We start from the raw sequence: 18,561 nt of genomic DNA, 5'->3' as shown, positions 1-18,561 counted from the left end.
TACATTATTCTGACAGCTTTAGTTATTAATTACTTTACAATTAAAGAACTTGTCTAAAAATGTAAGAAGATTTTATAAAATTTGATGTGTTTTTTTCTACATTGGGTACTTTTACTTCGACTATTAAGTACATTTTCAATGCAAGACATCATAGTTGTCACAGAGTATTTTCACAGAGTGTTTTTTGTACTTTTGCTTAATTAAAGGATGTGAATACTTCTTCTACTACTGTAGTCTATGTTCCACTACTGCGTACACAATTTATAAACCATGGTACATATGAGCTGTTGTCGTGGCAACATCAGGGAGCAGCGTGCCTGGCAACCACGACACTTCTCGCGAGAAGTACAAAGTGTGTCATGGCTAAAGCTAAAAGTTTCTTGTCGCGTTTAGGGTTTAGTGTTAGCCTTATGTGTACATGTTTGCTTATAAATGCAAGATACGTGTCCTGACGAATCGACGACGGTACCTTTTTGAACACCTTCATATTGCCTCACGGTGACGTTTTTTTTTCCACTACGAAAAGAGAAATTTGACTTCCGGGTCCGCTAAGTTTTCAGTTTCGCGGGTAGGCACGAAAAAGCCAGTGTTGGATGTTTTTATAGAATATGTCTCCGTCCCTTTGTAACCGATTTTCACTTTCTGTAAACTTTTGTTGACTTTGAATAAGAGTTTTAAACCAACAGTGTCTTGCGGCAGAACAATAAAGTCACCACAGTGCGACATTGAGACATGTCGCTGCTGTCCGTAGTTGAGCAAGCTATCAAGTCTTGCAAAGCTGAACAAGCCAAGATTGATGACAGTATTCAACTCTACAGAGAACTATTACAGACCTTGTAAGTACTGCTCGTTAAATCTGTGTCATTAACACTTTGCTGATAATTAATTACCAGTCACGATTTCACTGTTGTCACCAGAATCTCTCATTTCAAGCCTGCCGTTTAAAATAAGACAGTTGTAAGTTTAGAACTACAAAACAATCGTAACCAAGAAGAATTATTTGTATATTGTTAGTATGTAAGATAACGTATAATATGTGAATGCAAAAATACATTATTGATGCAGATGTTTAATCCAGTTTGTGTGTCTGTTGTGCGTTGTACCTCTCGTGACAACTGGGTTTATTGGTCTCTGAAACATTCCGTGAAGTCGCAGAGATTAAAAAGTAAATATTAATGGAGCGGTCTTTCGTGAAACCAAAAGATTTTTTTTTAATTTGTGTCAGAAGTCACATGGATTGATTTCATAAATCGAGCATTTGTCGCAGATGACCTTCATCCGGCGCTGTGGCTTAGTTGGTTAAAGCGCCTGTCTAGTAAACAGGAGATCCTGGGTTCGAATCCCAGCAGTGCCTTTTCCAGTAGTCTAAACTGGCGCTTTGTCCACTTTACCGCAGAAGCTAGTTTGTACATGCGTGAGATGTAATGCATGTAGGTAAATTAATGGGCGATAGTTATACGTGGTAAATGCAGAAATCATGGTGCCGTTGTCAAGAAAAACTGAGGCTAAGATGAACATGTCTAATTATTGGTGCAGTCTTGCTCATTTTAGAAACACATGTAAACTATTTATTTCAACCAAAAATCTGTAAGATGTAATCTGCGCCTTTATAACCATTAGATTTGAGTACTGTAACTCCCTGCTCTCCTCCATCAGCAAAAAAATCCATCTCCTGCCTTAAGGTCATCCAAACTGTACTGTCAGGATTTAGACTCGAGCAAGGAAACGTGACCACCGACTCTGGCTTCCTTACACTGGCTACCAGTTACTTTTAGAATAGAGTTTAAGGCCTTACTGATTACTTACAAAACCCTGAGAGGCCTAGCTCCAAGTTACTCATCTGATCTGTCATCGTCCTATATCCCTCCTCGCACCCTGACATCCTCAGATGTTTTGCTCCTTGTTCCCAGATCCAGAAAAAATCACAAAGGTGATAGAGCCTTTTGAATAACCTGCCTGAGGAAATCAGGGCCTCAAACTCTGTCTCATCTTTTAAATCACTTTAAAAAAACCACCTTTGTAGAACTGCTTTTTGGTGATTTTACTTACCTTGTAGGACATTTTCATAAGTTTTATCCTGTTTTTACAGTGTGCCTAGTGTTTCATTCATTCCATTCTGTCTACATTTTTAAATGCATTCTGTTTTTATTGACATGTATGAGGTAATTTGTGTCACTAGCATTATCAAATTCAAGAGTCTTTATCAAAAACGCTGGGTTATATTACATGTTTATGCTAAAAGAGGAATATTGAAGCATACCTTGTAAGTGTTTTTTCTCTCAAATCGATAGCAGCCTTTAAAATCCGCTATTATTTGGGATTTGTGGTAAACAACATGCATCTACAGTACATGAGATAATAAAATTAAGTTTGAATTCTATTGACAGAAAAGTCTTACCAAAACTAAGTTTCATACAGAATTGCAACTTAGAATTTGTTCACACTAAAAGTCAATTTTTTTCTTTGTAAACACGTAGGCTGTGCATATACCATTTGCCTAAGTTTTCATAATTGTGCTCCTCTCAGTTACCTTGACTGTGTAATAACATTAATTCTTTGCCCTCAGAACGCCACAACCTCAGACGGGCTCTGGTGAATCAAAATGTGCAGATGATGCTGCTACAGGTAATTTGAAAAATCATAGGTTGTATGTGAGATAAAATGCTCGTTCATCACTAGAGAAAAAACTCCTGTGAATGAGTTGGCTTTGAAGGCAATTTTTCATTTGTTGTCAGTCACTGTATGTCAAAAAGATTCTATAAACATCACATGTAATATATGATAAAATAAATTGTTCATTTGAGCATTTTTGGTTAATGCACCTAAGTCAAGAGAGATGTAAGATGTATATCACATATCTCTTTCATTCTGGTCGTCAAGGAGCTCATGTGTCTAAATAGACTTTTAGGTTAAATAAAGGTTAAATAATAATACATCTTAACTTGTAACCACGTGTGTGCATGCTGCTATCTTTAGACACAGTTACCTCACCAGAGGAGAAAGAGGATATGGAATTGCTTGAGCGAGCCCTGGAGAAAGCCCTTCGGGTTCGCACTGGCGCAGGACAATTTGCACATCGAAAGGAACCTGGCATTACAGCTGTCACATCCAAAGAGGGAATGCAGGCATCTGGAGCATCCAAAGGAAATCAAATGACCATTAGATTAACCTCCAAATCTGCCAGTCTTGACAGAAAAGAGCACAAAAAATCCAGTAAGTCAGCATCCGTCACACTGGGCTCAACATCAACATTTTCAGCAAGCTACAAACATGGACAGTGCAGAACCACAATTAAAGGAATACTTCACCCACCAAATGATCATATGTCAGTTACTCAACCTTTGTTTCATGAAATTATGAAGAAAACTTTATTTTTCCCACATGCCTGTGGTAAACAGAGTATCCCAAAACAGAGAAAAATCTTGATGAATTGAAGTCACAGGGGTCCACGTTTAAGACCAGCGCAACTATCAAAACATCAGATTAGAAACTTTTACCCAACTCCTGCAGTATAATCCAAGTCTGATTTGTCCACTTGCATGCTCAGTACTTCCAAACAGATAGCCCTTTCGGACTGGGAACTGAACTACAAGTGAAACTTATCTATGCTCTCTTCAAAGCCAGACTCCATTGACTAAAACAGTACTTTAACCTCTGTGAGCACGGGTTGCTGATCTCTGCTGCCTTTATTGGTTAGTTAGTTTGTGTTATTGTGTGACTTTGTTATTTTAAAGTTAGTTTAGTTTAGTTTGTTCTCCTGTAGCTCTCGCTTTCATTGAGGTAGATTTATTGTTTTTATTAATGGAGTTTGATTTTGAAAAGAGCATAAATAAGTGTAATTTTTGGTTCTGTTCTTATACCAAAAGGGCTGTCTTTTTGGGAAGTACTGAGCATATGATCGGATAATATGCTGTTGGTAAAGGTGGCCTCCTATGAATGTAATTCATCAAGAATTTCCTCCATGTTTCAATTGTTTGTTCACCATTGGGGCGTGCAAGAGACGCAAAGTTTTCTTCACAAATTCGGTGTAGCACACGGTGAGTAACTGATATACAAGCGGTCAACGGTGGTGAGATATTCCTTCAATGGAAACATAACCCAGAACTGTCCTGTCTCTTCAGCTGGAATTGCACATCACCAAGCTGCAAGGAAATCACAGCAGGCTGTCTCAGCGTCTGGCTCTCTTGATCGGGGTCAGTTACACACCTCAACTCTCCACTCTAAAAACAAGACTATAAGAAGCAACATGCTCATTGGAAATGACCTGGGCAAAGCTGCAGCCATCCCAACTCCTTCAAATAACACAGTGCCTGTTTCACATACGGAGGCCGAAGCTCACAGTTTACCTCAACAGAATGGGTATGTTTTTACTCAACTGGACCATGAAAAAGTCACAGTCAGAAGAGAGTGAAGGTTTGACTGCTCTTCTACTATAATAGTTTGCCTTTGCTTTGGCAGGAATGCTTCCGATCAAACAGCAAAATGGAAATCTCTAAGGAGCAAGCAAAACAGGTGACCAAAATGACTGTTAGTACTGTGAAAAATTTAAAGCTGATTCCACAGATTCAGTTTGGGCACTAAATTTCCCTCTCTATATTATCTTTAGGTTATGGGACAAAGTCATTGCCCTACAAAGGAAACCTGTGCCTGGGAGGAGTCACTTCATGGAGAGAATGAGAGCTACGGTATCCTTCCTTTTCCTAGTGAAGCCTGTCAAAATGGGCTGGGAAGCCTCAGACTTGTTTTCCATACTGTGTAATGTTAACTTAGAAATATTCTCTAGTGTTAGTGAAAGGTCCCATATTATTCTCATTTCCAGGTTCATACTTGTGTTTTGGTTCGCTACAAAAACATGTTTACAAGCTTTAATGTTAAAAAACACTTTTTTCTTATACTGTTTGCCTGAATTTACCTGTCTGAAACGCTCGGTTTAATGGCCTGTCTCTTTAAGCCCTTCTCCTAAAAATGCCTTGTCTTCTCTGATTGGTTAGTGTTTCCCACCTCTGTGCTCTCTGCATCCCTGCATTGACTTTGCAGCTGCAGCAATGACTTTAATTGCACTGTTGCAGCACGTTCTGTCTTTATAGACAAAATCACTGTGACTTTGCACTTGTGGGTAGACAACTGACATTTTATTTTAATTACAAACTAACTAACTGAGGCAGTGTTTGCTCAGTGTTGTTTGTGACACAAGATTTTCTATCTGGAAGTTATTTTAAATTAACATTTTGATTCGGTCTGTAATTTATTTGTGACATCACAACTTCACAGAAGTCCTGATGGCTTGTTGAAAGGCAAAAATACTGAATGTTGACTGCGTGCATTACTCTGTGGATTTAGCATTTTAATACTCTCACAGTATTTAAATAGCTTCCATACCCACTTTTAAAAAAAGACATGGAAATTTGATATTTTTCAGTATTGCACTTTTAAAGTTCCACTGATATCCATTGCCAAGCTATAACAACAAAGCAGAGTTTGTATCTGCACAAATTTGATTAATACACCTTAATTCCTCCGAACAGCCTGATACCTGATGTGTTGTCCTTAACCCTGTCTCTCTGACACCTCTAGTTCCCCAGGGATTGGCCATGTGGTTGCCCGGATCAGACCAGGGCTCTGGTCGACAGACTGACTCACCAAGGACATGACCTCACCCAGCAGTGCCAGACAAAGGAGCTTCTGGCCAAACGGGCGACAGCAGCAGCCGCAGAGCTGGGTAAAAAGCTTGAACAGATTCCACATGCAAGCACACAAAATTAGGATTAGATGAAAGAAGGCAATTGATGACACAAGTATGTGGGTGAGAAAATGATAATTTGGCAGGAAGTGACTTTCTGAGAGCTGTTTAAACTCGTGTAACACTGCCAATCACATTCAGCACCCAGAAATGAGCAGCTGAAATATTTAACAATTGCACTGACTACAAACATTGGACTTATAAACATTGTAATTAAACCAAACAACTCCACTACCTCCTGAAATAATGTTGTAATAATGTTTTGTATGCCTCAACTCTGGCAATAGCAGAACACCTTGAGGGAACTTTGTCAAAATTTGGCACAAATGTCCACTAGGGGTCAACAATGAACTGATGCAATTTTATTGATCATGGGTCGAGGTGACGGTGATCCTGTCCGTTGCGTTCTTGTGAAAGCGACATTTCAAGAAAACCTTGAGGGAATTTCCTCAAATTTGGCACAAACATCGACTTGGACTCTACTGTGACATAGATTTTGGTGGTCAAAGGTCAAGGTCACTGTGACCTCATACAACATGTTTTTGCCCATAATTCAAGAATTCATCCACTAACTATGACAAAATGACACACAAATCTCAAAAATAGGATACACTTATGAAGTGATGACATTATATATCCAAAAGGTCAAAGGTCAGCATCACTCTGACATCACGATGTTCTGCAAAAACCTTTTTCTGGCCATTACTCATTAACTCAGCAACAGAGGGGGAGATAATTTAGTCCGATAGTGAATTGGTGACACTGATCTTGAAACTGTGCTGACTGTGTAGATCCTCTGTGCTGCTAGGGAAAAGATATGTGTGATCATCATCATCATTCTAGTTTTTATGTATTTCTTTACAGGTGTTAAGGTAAACAAGTATGACTCATGTCTGACACTTGAAAGGTCACCGATGACAGCAGTACAGTTACAGAACTTTGCACACCAAGTGAAACAAGGTAAGAAAATAGTACTGTTTAAACAAAACATAACCTACCCTTTCAAACCATGTGTTTCCTCTTAAAGAATTACATTATAACTTGACTTTTTATTTTTTTGATTAGATTTATTTTGAACATGTTAAAAAGAAAATAGAGAAATGATTATACAAACACGCAGACAGACCAAAAAAAAATAATACTTACATACAATGACAAACATGAAGCAAAAGAAATTGTCACATGAACACATGATGATGATGATGATGATGATGATGATGATGTTTACATCTTCGATAAGGATTGAGAAAAAGTACAAACTTATTTCATCCCACCCCTTCTCCATAAATCATTGAATTATTTATTAACCAGCTTTCTTATTAATACAAACTCATAGTCTTATTAACTAAGCACATATACATACACCCAGATACCCCAAAACAAATATCTACAACTTTTCATCATTTACACAAAAAAGAGGAAGATAAAATACTAATAAAGTAACCAAATAAATAACCCCTGTAAACACACGGTGACTGTCAAACCACTTCTTCATCCCTGTACCTCGTGGAAATCATGTTTTTATACAACTGTATGTTTGGTCATTGTTTTACCTCCACATTGAAACTGATCCATAGCTTCACTCCACAGACTGATACAGAAAAACTTTGGTTATATAAAGCTGGTCATGAGCAGAGGAAAACTTTTACATTATTGAAAATGATTTATTCTACAGCACAGTCTTGTATAATTACGAGTACACTGGAAGAGAAATCATGTCCCTGTGTTTGAATTATCGTCTCTGGTTGTCAGTACCTACAGTATGTAACATGGTACAATTTCCATTACCTCCAACATTGCTGTTATAATGAAGCTGAATGCTCAGAGACTTTCCATTCACACCACTCAAATGACTGTATCACCTTCACGGTGCAAGTTTTGTTTATGTTTACCAGTTATAGCTCAAGTGCAGCGCAAGTATGTCGCTAAAGCCAGTGTGAGAGGGAAGTTTCCAGTCATTTCTAGCTCCCTGCTTAGCTTGCACACCTCCATCAAGCGTTGTGAGCACATGTATTCAGTGTGGCATCTCAAATCTAGTATTTTATTTCAGTGGGTTTAATATTCAAGAGCGGGATAAATCATTTATTGCATTTTAACAGCATTTGAGATATGATTGTGATGAATGTAGCGTGCTAACGAGCTAATGCAGCCTCTCCATCTTGGCGGATGGAAAATGAAAACAGAGCCGCAGTGAAACCTCAGTGCCAGATCACTAGTTTCCTTGGCCTCGACAGATCCAACACCCCCCCACCATCCCACCCTGTGATGGTGGGGTTTTAAAAGCTGTCTATCCTGACGCGGCAAGGCGAGGGCCTAGCTATTTAAAGCTGAGGCAGCAGAGCAGAAAAACGTTTTAGGGTACGGTTGCTCACGCTCACGCTCTAAAAATAACCGTATTTTCCGTCAGAGTGGGAAGCATGGGATCGATGGAGGCCAGAGGGAGGTTGTCTTTGCCCCACTGGGGTTAGTGGTGTGTGGGGAGATGGGATGATTGCACCCTTGCCCCCGACTATAACCTACACCACAGAGGCAGAGCTCAGGCAGCTGGAGAAGCTGAGGATGAGTGTGGCGCTGCTGCAACAGGAGATTGACATCGAGCAGGTAAGGGCTGTGAGCATTTAGGCATCTTAAAATAATAGTTCATCAGATACCTGATTGGGCTGTGTTCTGCTGAGTAGAGGTCAGTACTTATTAAGAAATAATGTCCTTTCTCTGTGACAGGCTCTGTTGGACACTCTGTCCCCTCAGCTTTCATCTATAGTACCTGGGCCCGGATGTCCTAACATCAGCCTGCTGAGAGACATGTACTCCCTGCTTGGTGAAGGAGGGGAGCGTTTCCCCGCTATAGTCCTAGACTCTGAGCCCGACTGACTACAGAGAATATCACACTGACTTACTATTTCATGAAACCCAGTCCACCTCTTCTTTACACATAAAAGAAATAAGATACGACCTCTCAGTATAAGGCATTCCAGTGCAACACCGGTAAAATCGCACTGTCAGTAACACTACAACATAAAGCTCAAAGGAATAAAAAAAAAACAACAGACTTTTTCACAGCAGACATTTTGACCTGTCACAGTAAGAAAAGCACAGGTGTAACTAATGACACTAATGATGGCTCTGATATATTTCAGAGTCCCAGTGAGTGTGACAGTGAGCCAGCATGCACAATGCGAGGGCCCTAAAATCAAAGCAGCTAAATGGAATTAAGTCATCATTAATGTCATTATTTACACCTGTGCTTTCCCTGCTGTTGCATCTCAACATATCCTATTCCAAGACTATTATGTTGCTTTAGACTGAGCAGTCAAGAATTGAGGTGATTATTTTGAAGAATTTATGTTTTTTAATGTGCTGTGATTATTCAGTGTCTGATGCCAAACAGTAATGTAAGACTGGGAAAAAAGATTGTGGTTGTTTATTGTTTTTTTTTTTGTTTTACTGTGAAGTGCTGTTAAGAGGATGATCTTTACCAATAAATATTCCTTATTTCAACAAGCATTGTCCCTTAAGATCCATGATTTGTACCGGACAGTGTGTGATTCCGGGTGCTGTGTGTATATGAATTTTGTACTGTCTGTTTTGTTATATTGTGACTGCTGTCTGTATTTCAGTTACCCCTTAGGGACATTAAAGTTTCTTTTACTTTACCTAAGGGGTATTTAAACCTTTAATTTATCTAGTTTTTTAAATAGTTGGTGAAATAATGAGAGAAAAAGAGTGGCATATATACATAGAAGATAAAAATACATACAAACAGTAACGTGTAATCAGGAACATAGCACCAAATTCTGGGCCCTATGCTTAAGTAGGCTCAGTGGCCCCCCTGTCCTTCCTCTCTTGATCCATGTCTCTCGCACGCATCATTTGAATTTCTTTTTTTAAAAAAAATTAATATAATATTTAATATAAAATATTTATAATTTCCCTTAAAACAGCAAAAGTGCAGTTTAAAAATGAATTTGCAGTCATTACAGGGTGGAGTAGGCAGTGTAAAAAAAGGACAACAAGGACATACAGTATATGTTGAAGTGACAGTTGTATATAATTTCTTTGAAATTATTTTTACTAGCTTTTTGCCTTTTTTTTATGACAGGACAGCTCAAGCATGAAAGGGGGAGAGAGAGGGGATGACATGCAGCTAAGAGCCATAGGTCACAGTTGAACCTGCTGCCACTGTGGCGAGGACACCTCCTCTGTACATGAGACACTCGCTCTACCAGGTAAGCTAATAGGCACCCCAGGTGTTCTACTATTTTATTTTTTATTGTATTTTTTAATATTTCTATCATTTTTCAGCACTCGAACACTTTCCTTTTTTCTTTTCCTTCTGACTCTTAAGCTACTGTAATGAGTGAATTTCCCCGGTGTAGAATCAATACAGTCTTATCTCTTATCTTGCATAACAATTAATACCTAGCGTGAGATGTCATGAAAAAAATTAAACTGAGCTTGGTAATAGAGCCCTTGCAACTCTAAATTTACCAGCAGGTGGCACTCAACTCACAGAGGAAGTGACCATTGAACACACTAGCAGGTGCTTATTATTAATGGTTTCAGTTATTACCGTTGCATCAAAATCAATCAATAAATTCTCTGTTGGAATCAGTCTGTGGCCTTGAATAACATGTGGAAATAAGACTTGTTTTCATGCATAATTTTTTAAAGTTACTAATCAGTGTGCTGCCTGACTTTCATGCCTGCTGGTGTGTGGACTTAAGTGATTTAAAGGAACAATGGAAGCGCTTCATCCTATTTTAATCCTGTCTTTCACCGAAAGCAGCAGGGATGCTATGACTTCAGAGTCATCCTCCATGTGTTCCAATTTCTTCCTACTGTCTGGCAAATAATGGTCTCTGAAGAGCTCACAGCGTGAATGATAGTCATGAGACAGTCCTGCAACCTTTCCAGTATGTTTCAGCTCACTGTGAATGCCCCCGATACTCCAACATAATGCTTCTCCATATGATCTGCTTTAGCTCCCTTCTGGGCTTTTATTATTTGGCATCGAATGACATATAACACATGTGGGGCTGATAGTATGTGATCTGAGAAAATTGGTGGTTTAGCTCGCCGCAAATGTTATGTGAGGGCGTATGTGAGACGCAGAAGGGCTCGGAGACACCTAAAGGGCCCGTGCCCACAGATGACGTGTGGATGGCAGGGGCTGTGCCAGACTGGGCGACAGGTGGCGCTGGGTTCACACAGCAGGACGTGGGTGTTTGAGCCCTGCTGCACCAACCCTCGTGCACACACAAACAAGGGGACGGACGAGCATACTCAAAGCCGGCTGAGTCACAAAGATGCCTGGGGGCCTGGCTCTCTGCATGCTGCAAGCTGGAAATGGCATGTTTCCCTGAGGAGAGGAAAAACAAGATTCTCAAAAGGAGAGGAATATTTCAGCTTAACCTGTGTCTAAAAAAACAAGCACAATGACGAGGGCTCAAATCCAAAATTCGCTCACACATGTTCACAAGATCTCCAGCACCAGAAGCATCCCACCACTCATGGATTGGAGCCAAGTTATCTGTACGGGACTGTGGAAATGTGCTGCGAGCTTCTTGTCCGCCCATACAGTCTTGGATCAGTGTGTGTGAAGGGAGCAAGAAGGAGGCAGAGAAGCATCCTTGAGATCACGTCAACGCTACACACAGGTCCCAGAGGGAGTGGCGCCTACGCAACTCAGCCTTCCTGTGACCTGCATACATCAGCTGCTGGCTGGCTCTGGCTGTCACCAGCACAGCTCTTCCACTCCCAGCAGCGTGGCCTGGCCCTGCCCAGGTTACCCATATCTCACGCCTTTGTCCCATTTTTCTCACGCCTCTTTTTGTCTCATAATTTTATTTTCCATGGAGGAAGCTTCATTTTCTTTCCCCTATCTCACTGCTGTATGCCACATCACACAGAGAGGGACAGGATTGAATAGGCTTTTCTTTGTCGTCCACATTCCTTCCTACTTGTTCACTTTCTTATTTGTTGCTTTAGGCCACTGTAGTGCTGGAGTCCAAGTACAAATCCACAGAAACTGAACAGCGCTACCAAGAATCCACTTCTCTTCTTCAAATGCCCATTGAACATCTCTTTTCTCTTGCACCCCGCCCCTCACAAACACATTCCTCACTTCCCCTCTTTGACTCCCCTCTTGCTCAGCTCTGTTGCAGAGTGAGCAACAGAAGAGATCGTTAAGTCAGTGTGGTCATCAGTTAGGCTGCATTTGGGTTCATTATTTGATTTCCACCCACAATTCAGCCAGTATAAGTTGGCTTCTTCCATCAAATTGAATTTTTCTGTCACTGCAACGAAGACAGTGTCTAAACTAATGAGCAGCTGTCCTGTTCATACAGAGGCGTGTTTGGTATTTAGAATGAAAATCTTACCATTCCTGTAAATTTACCTAAATTCACATAAAATAACTACCAAATGCATACCCAAAGTAAATTGAAAGCTGTTCTGTACTGTTTTGTCACTGGGGCTTATTGGCTGGGACCATACACTGTGAAAAGAAACTATTTATTTTAACTTAAAAAAGTAAATGTGTGGGCAGCCTTGGATCTCAGACACAAGCTTTTTTTTTTTTTAAAGTAAAAACTGGTTTTTTACAGGCCAAATTTAAAGTAAATAACAATATCACAGAAAATACCTATTCTAAACATTTTTTCTAGTGTTTTGTCCAGGTGCATTTAGTGAAATAGATTAAAATAATGTAATGAATGTGTTATTATGATTGAAAAACAAATCAGCAAAGACAGAAATGTCTATTTAAAAGCTTTCCTCGTGTACAAAACCTAAATTGATGCCATACGAAAGGCCGTGGCCCATACGAAGACCCCTGGGCAGGCCATTCGATGGTTAAATAGGACCAAGGTATCTCTAGATAGAATGATGTGTGCTGAGATGTCACCCTCAACCACATCTCTTCTCTTTAGACACTCAAGTTGTCACTGGGTATAGTATTTATGCCCACAAAGCTCGAAGAGATGACTTTTTTTTTTTTTTTAAACCTGTTATGAGGTCAAGTCATTTTTTTGAAATGATCTTTTTCCTCATATCCAAGAGGCGCCTTGTCTCATAACACATGTTCATTAAAGAGACAGTTCACCCCCAAATCAAAATACATATTTCTCCTCTTACCTGCAGTGTTATTTATCAATCTAGATTGTTTTGGTGTGAGTTGCCGTATATTGGAGATATCAGCCATAGAAATATCTGCCTTATATAATGGAACTAGATGGGACTCAGCTTGTGCCAAAATAGTACATTTGAAAAATTCAACAGCAGTGTCTCTCCAGAAATCATGACACGGTTACTCAAGATAATACTTTTTTTTGGAAGTTTCATGAAGGTAGTATTTTCTGTCTACCGAACTACATCCGCCAACCATATCACCATGCATAAGGTAGAGTGCATCTACTCATGGACTAGAGACTTGAGGTTTTGACAGTGCGAGATGAAATCATTTTTGGCTTCCTCCTTGGCGGAGCTTTAACGCTAGCTAGCTCAGTGATGCTAGGTGAGCTAGCAGTAGACACGTTTCCTTCTGCGCAGTGATAAGCTTGGTGGGTGGAAGACAGGAAATAGAAACTCCTCAAAACAAGGTCTGTGGATTATCTTGAGTAAACAGGGTCATCATTTCTGGAAAGAGACATTGCTGTTGAGTTTTTCAAATGTATTTTTTGGGTGTTTTGAGCAGTACAGGCTGAGTGCCATCTAGTTCTATTAGCCTTTATTGGAGAGAAGGCAGATAACCATACGGCTGTTATCTCAAACCACTCTGCGACTCTCACCAAAACAATCTAGATTATTAAATAGCACAACAGGTCAGAAGGAAAGTATTTTGATTTTGGGGTGAACTGTCCCTTTACATACACTTGAACATGGTTAAATCCAGTTGTTTTTTTTGGGGGGGGGGGGGTTTTTATAGCGTGGAAAGAAAAAAGATCAAACATTGCCGTAGTAAATGCAGCAATGCCTGAAGATAAAAACACAGACACTCAGCTGTGCACACACATTTATCCCTCCCTAACGTAGCTTTTCGGATGAGGTGCGATAAGCAAGTTTGGGAGATGAGAGCTGTCTGGATTGATTTTCTTCTCATGGAAGACAGAGACGCTGGGAGATTAACTATGAGGTTGCCTTCCATGCAAAAAGGACTGGCACCAGCAGTGTGCGTGTGGGCGGGAAAGCAGTGGGTGCTGCATGCGTTTTTCATGAGTGTGTTTCCATCACATGTGGTTCTACTCATTAGTGTGTCCACAGTCACATTATAGGAGCATAGTATGTTTGATGTCCGCCTGAAAATCTTCGGGTGTCTGCATTCACATGGAATATATCAAAAGGAAGATTGTGTAGGTGGTTGTAGGATTTGTTTGCTGTTGATGTCCATGCAAGATGTGGTGCAATGGGAACACCATTACTATATGTATATATATATATATATATATATATATACATATATATATTGCCATATGGAGGTGACACTTTCCAATCTGAGATGAGGGATTCCCCTTTCTCCTCTGATTTCCAGTCAGCAGCAGGCCTCTGTATTCCCCAGGGAAGGATTTTATACTGCAGGAAAACAATAAAAAAGACTGCAATTGAGAGACATTGATGGGGAGATGAAGAAAAGAGGGAGCAGTCAACTCTTCTCCCCTCCCCCTTCCTGTGCTTCGTCAACCCCTATTCTCCCTGCTTCAGTGTTTGACGTCACACAAAGAGGACCAATCAGAGCACTTGGACTTGCCTGTTTTTCTTCCCTGGCTCCTCCCCTTCCCATTTCCCTTTATATATGCCCCGCCACTACATCCAGCAGAGTGCACAATGTGCTGCCAGGGAGCCAGCAGGCAGTGTACAGAGAAACAGCAAGAGAGGGAGGGGAAAGTGTGAGTGGATTTCAGCGCTGACTTGGAAGCCTTCATCTGACACGCTTCAGTCATTTCTTCGGTCTTATACAGACCTCCTTCTCCTCTCTTTCTCTTTCTGTCTTTCTCTATTTCTTTCTGTTTTTCCAGGCCACAGCTAATCCAAGAGGCCAACGCTGCAACCTGGTTTCCGGATCCACCAGCCCTCACTATCAGAATGGGCTGCACAACGGGCCACCTGGCTTGCCAAACCCAGCCCCAGACCAGCATGGGGCAGGAGGGTCAGTCCCTGGAGGCTGGTGGGGCCAAAGTCCCAGAGGTGCTCTCTTCCCTGGAGCGTCTGTCCCAGGCCACTGGAGGCATGGAGAAGTCCTGGTACCGCTGCATCTTTCCCTTTGGAATCATCTCTTTGGTGATCGGTGTAGCAGGAACTGGGGTGACCTACACCTATAACGACCTGCCTCAGACTAAAGTGGTGTCAGTGGTGCTGCTTGTCATGGGTGTTGTGCTGTTACTGATGGCGACCGCCTGTTGGACTGTCCACAAGAAAAAGAGAAGGAAAAAGAAAGAGGGAGGCTCGTTCACCTCCGAGCAGTGTCCTTTGTGAAGCATATGGGAAAAACAGTGGTAGGAACCGGAAAGCAGAGACATACTCAAGGCTGGGAGCTCAAGAGTTGGTGAAAGACACCGCCACTTTACCTCCTCCCAGTGCCGAATCCCCTCTATTCTTTATCACAGCTCAGCTCATACAGGAGAGCTGAGAAATCATAGAGTGTGGAACAGGACAGATAGACAGGACACTGTTTAGTCTGTAAAGTTTGGACCATTTTGGATTGGCGAGGAGGGATCACCAATGCCTCACATGCTCTTTTATCATCAGACAGCAGGTGTCCAGTGTCAAAACAACCTCGGAGGAGACACACACAAATATGCATTGCACACTACATGCATATTTACACGCAAGGATACATGGCCCTCGCGGTCCTCACACACGTATGCACTGGCAGTCACAGTGGGAGCTTGCGCGGACACCCAACACGCTATGCAGAGCTGCTGCCGGAGTCAATGCTGGCGTCACTAGGCACGTCAGTCACAGCATTCCTCCTGCCAGGACAGGTGACTCTCCAAGAGGCCAGAAGTGGGCCAAAGACGGCAACCTGATACCCAGCTGAAAGAGCAGCGCACCCGCGTCAGCGGCCAGCGTCATTCACTCGTCCTGTGACACCGCAGCAATGTGTTGAGGGCTTTTTTTACGCAATGGGAGAGTGGAACTTGAATCCAGCAGGATCTTACTGGCATCTGTGTGGACGATGAGCCGGAGAGGGCAGAGGACCTGCTGGGGAAGTGGAAGGTGTTTTTTGTGTGCTCAAGTAAAGATTTTGGTGAACTGAGAGACTGTTCGCGACTAAGGAACAACAGATTTGCACATAAAGCCATGTCCACGCCAGACAAGAGACACTTCCAGTAAAGCACTCTGAAAGGCCTTTTGTAGCTTCAGCTTCACATTACAAAGGAGTGGGGCACTGACTTTCTGACTGACTGATTGCCCTCCTGTCAATGTGTGAGCATTTACGCCCAGCCTGGTGTCTTCGTGGGGCACCTCAGCCCCACACAGGGCAGGCCAGGATTATTGAAGGACACTATCCGAGGGGACATGCCACTGCAGGGACACTTTGACTGATCCTGCTCCCCTGGGGCCCCTCCCTCTTGGTGCCTTGAGCAAGCACTCATGGAAAAAGGCTCTGTCGCATTCCCCCGTTTCCATCTGAACCCCTGACAATTTCCCCCCTTGTTCTCTATCTCTCTCTCTCCTCATTCATCCCATAATCCCAATCACCGTCCTCTATCCTACATCCCCAGTTTTCTGACTTGATGCCACTCATTTCCCCAGTGTGACATAGTCCAGAGGGAAGTGTGTACAACCTTTTGACATTCAAATGAAGACACACATACATTTAAATCTAAGCCCCACATTGTCCATATCGCAGTGTGCCAAAGAAAGTGCATTATTACTCTCTCACAGTGGAAGGAATATTGACTGAGAGAGTGACAAATCCCTTTGTCAATCTGGAAATATGGTACAAGGCTGTGCTCGAGTGAAAACTGATTCATGTTTGTGCTCTAAGAAACTCCGGGGTTTCCCTTTCATGTAATTTTTCTTTTAAAAAAGAATAAGTGAATGTAGCTGCGCTCCACATCTGTGAATAGGTGATATATTTTGACATAGTCTCACCGGATGAGACACACAATGGCATTTGATTCTCGTCTTAAATATTCTCGTTTCTGTCACTGAATGTATCGTGGGATGGAAAACACAAAGTGCAACATGCAGTATGTCTAACCTGTTTGTGTCCATGTGAGGGACTGTGTACGCACACTCCTTTACCCTTGTGAAACTGTCATTGATCACTGTTGCATCGATTGTGGCTATCAGATTAGTGACGCTTGTCGCCGGGTAAAATGTGTCTATGCATTCAGAGGTAGCAGTTAACACAATGCCAAAGACCGTCTTGTCAGTAGACATGCAATCGATCGGTCCTGTCTCACTCGATGTGCATTTAGATGTTGTGTTGCATACTGATTGTCAGCCAAACTCTTTCAGTTTGAACAAAGAGAAGAAAGAGAAGGAGAGGGAGCAAGGAATTAATGTCAGGGGACAAAAGCAGGACCTGGGAAGTCATTCCTTTCACTTTTATGTGGGAGTAGGGAGCCCCGTAGTTAAATTGGGATCAGCTATCCTGAACAGAGCAGTATTATTCTTAGGGGATATGGTGCATCACTGAAAGCAGCCACATCAGTAAAAAAATGCCAAGTTAACTGGAGTGTTGTAAGTCTGAAGCTTAATCTACTGATAAATAATAGAATTAAAATGGATCAGTCTGTACAGCCACAGCAGCCCTTAATCTCTTTCAAGTCAAAGGAAATGTTCATAAAGAGTATTTATGTCCTTTTTTCTAGCTCAGTGCAATGAAGTACATTGTGGTTGCACACTTGATAACTTTCAAGCTATATTACGACGATGTGTTGACACAAAAATTCGATGGCAAGTGAACAGAATTTGTTTGTTAGAGATGTGTCATGATTTCCCGTCTGCCTTCTGAAAAAAAAATTAAAGGGGAAAATCTACCTCTCTCTGCTGTGGGGGAACTACGTCCCTCACCGATGCTGTTCTTCACTCAAGCGAGTGAAACAAAATATTGTTTGTTTGCGTGCCCTTTTATTTTTTGGTGCTGTATATATGACAATTTTATATTTCTACTGTATATTTCTACTTATATGTTCATTTTAAATGTCATATTAAATAAATGTTTTGTGAACAAATTGGTCTGTGAGGTTCTAGTTTGGAACTTGAGGTGAAACCTCAACTATTTATTGAATATAACTAGACTATATATATAACTATATACTATAAAACTACATGTTTTAAAAGGACGGTCCACCCTAAAATCAAATATACGTATATTTCCTCTTACTGTAGTGCTAATTACCAATCTATATTGTTTTTGTTTGAGTTGCCAAGTGTTGGAGAAATCAGCTGTAGGGATGCGGGCTTTCTCTCGAATAGAACTAGATGTCCAGTGGCTGGTGCTCAAAGTGCCAAAAACTCAACAGCAAGGTCTCTCTTCAGAATTCAAGACCAGATTACTATAGATAATCAACAGACCTTGTTGTGACTAGTTTAATGTAGAAACTATTTGTTTCTACGCACGTGAACTATATCACAGTGCAGAAGGAGGCATGCATCTACTCATGGAGGAGAAGCTTGTGCTTGTGACAGCCTGAAATGTAAACATTAATGCCATCCTCCTCGGCTGAGCTGTAAATTAGCTAGCTCAGTGGTGCTAGGTGAGCTAGAAGTAGATGCACATATCCGTCTGTGTAGTGATATAGCTGCATGGTGTAATTTAGTAGAAAGAAATAATTCATTTATGAAATTGCTCACAGCAACGTCTGTGGATT

The 18,561-nt window shown here is 41.3% G+C and overlaps 2 protein-coding genes and 1 non-coding gene across 3 annotated transcripts; all 3 read left to right on the top strand.

Moving 5' to 3' along the window:
- Positions 1 to 368: 368 nt before the first annotated feature.
- Positions 369 to 9,242, top strand: LOC121956144 (tubulin epsilon and delta complex protein 2). The gene is made up of 10 exons (XM_042504266.1): positions 369 to 836; positions 2,567 to 2,625; positions 2,977 to 3,213; positions 4,122 to 4,359; positions 4,459 to 4,512; positions 4,607 to 4,685; positions 5,575 to 5,719; positions 6,605 to 6,700; positions 8,148 to 8,341; positions 8,462 to 9,242. Exons 1-10 carry the CDS (start codon positions 733 to 735, stop codon positions 8,609 to 8,611), a joined length of 1,356 nt encoding a protein of 451 aa, XP_042360200.1. The 5' UTR covers positions 369 to 732; the 3' UTR covers positions 8,612 to 9,242.
- trnat-agu lies at positions 1,281 to 1,354 on the top strand. The gene has a single exon. It is a non-coding gene; the product is annotated as a tRNA-Thr (tRNA).
- Positions 9,243 to 14,233: 4,991 nt separating the features above from the next.
- On the top strand, positions 14,234 to 18,033 carry LOC121956145 (transmembrane protein 100). The gene has a single exon (XM_042504267.1). The coding sequence runs from the start codon at positions 14,819 to 14,821 to the stop codon at positions 15,206 to 15,208; it is 390 nt and encodes a 129-aa protein (XP_042360201.1). The 5' UTR covers positions 14,234 to 14,818; the 3' UTR covers positions 15,209 to 18,033.
- The last annotated feature ends 528 nt before the right edge of the window (positions 18,034 to 18,561 follow it).

This window comes from Plectropomus leopardus, chromosome 17 (genome assembly GCF_008729295.1).
Source record: "Plectropomus leopardus isolate mb chromosome 17, YSFRI_Pleo_2.0, whole genome shotgun sequence".
NCBI classification, from domain to species: Eukaryota; Metazoa; Chordata; class Actinopteri; order Perciformes; family Serranidae; genus Plectropomus; species Plectropomus leopardus.
The sequence above is the reverse complement of the archived record's forward strand: the minus strand, read 5'-3'. Positions and strand labels throughout refer to the sequence as shown.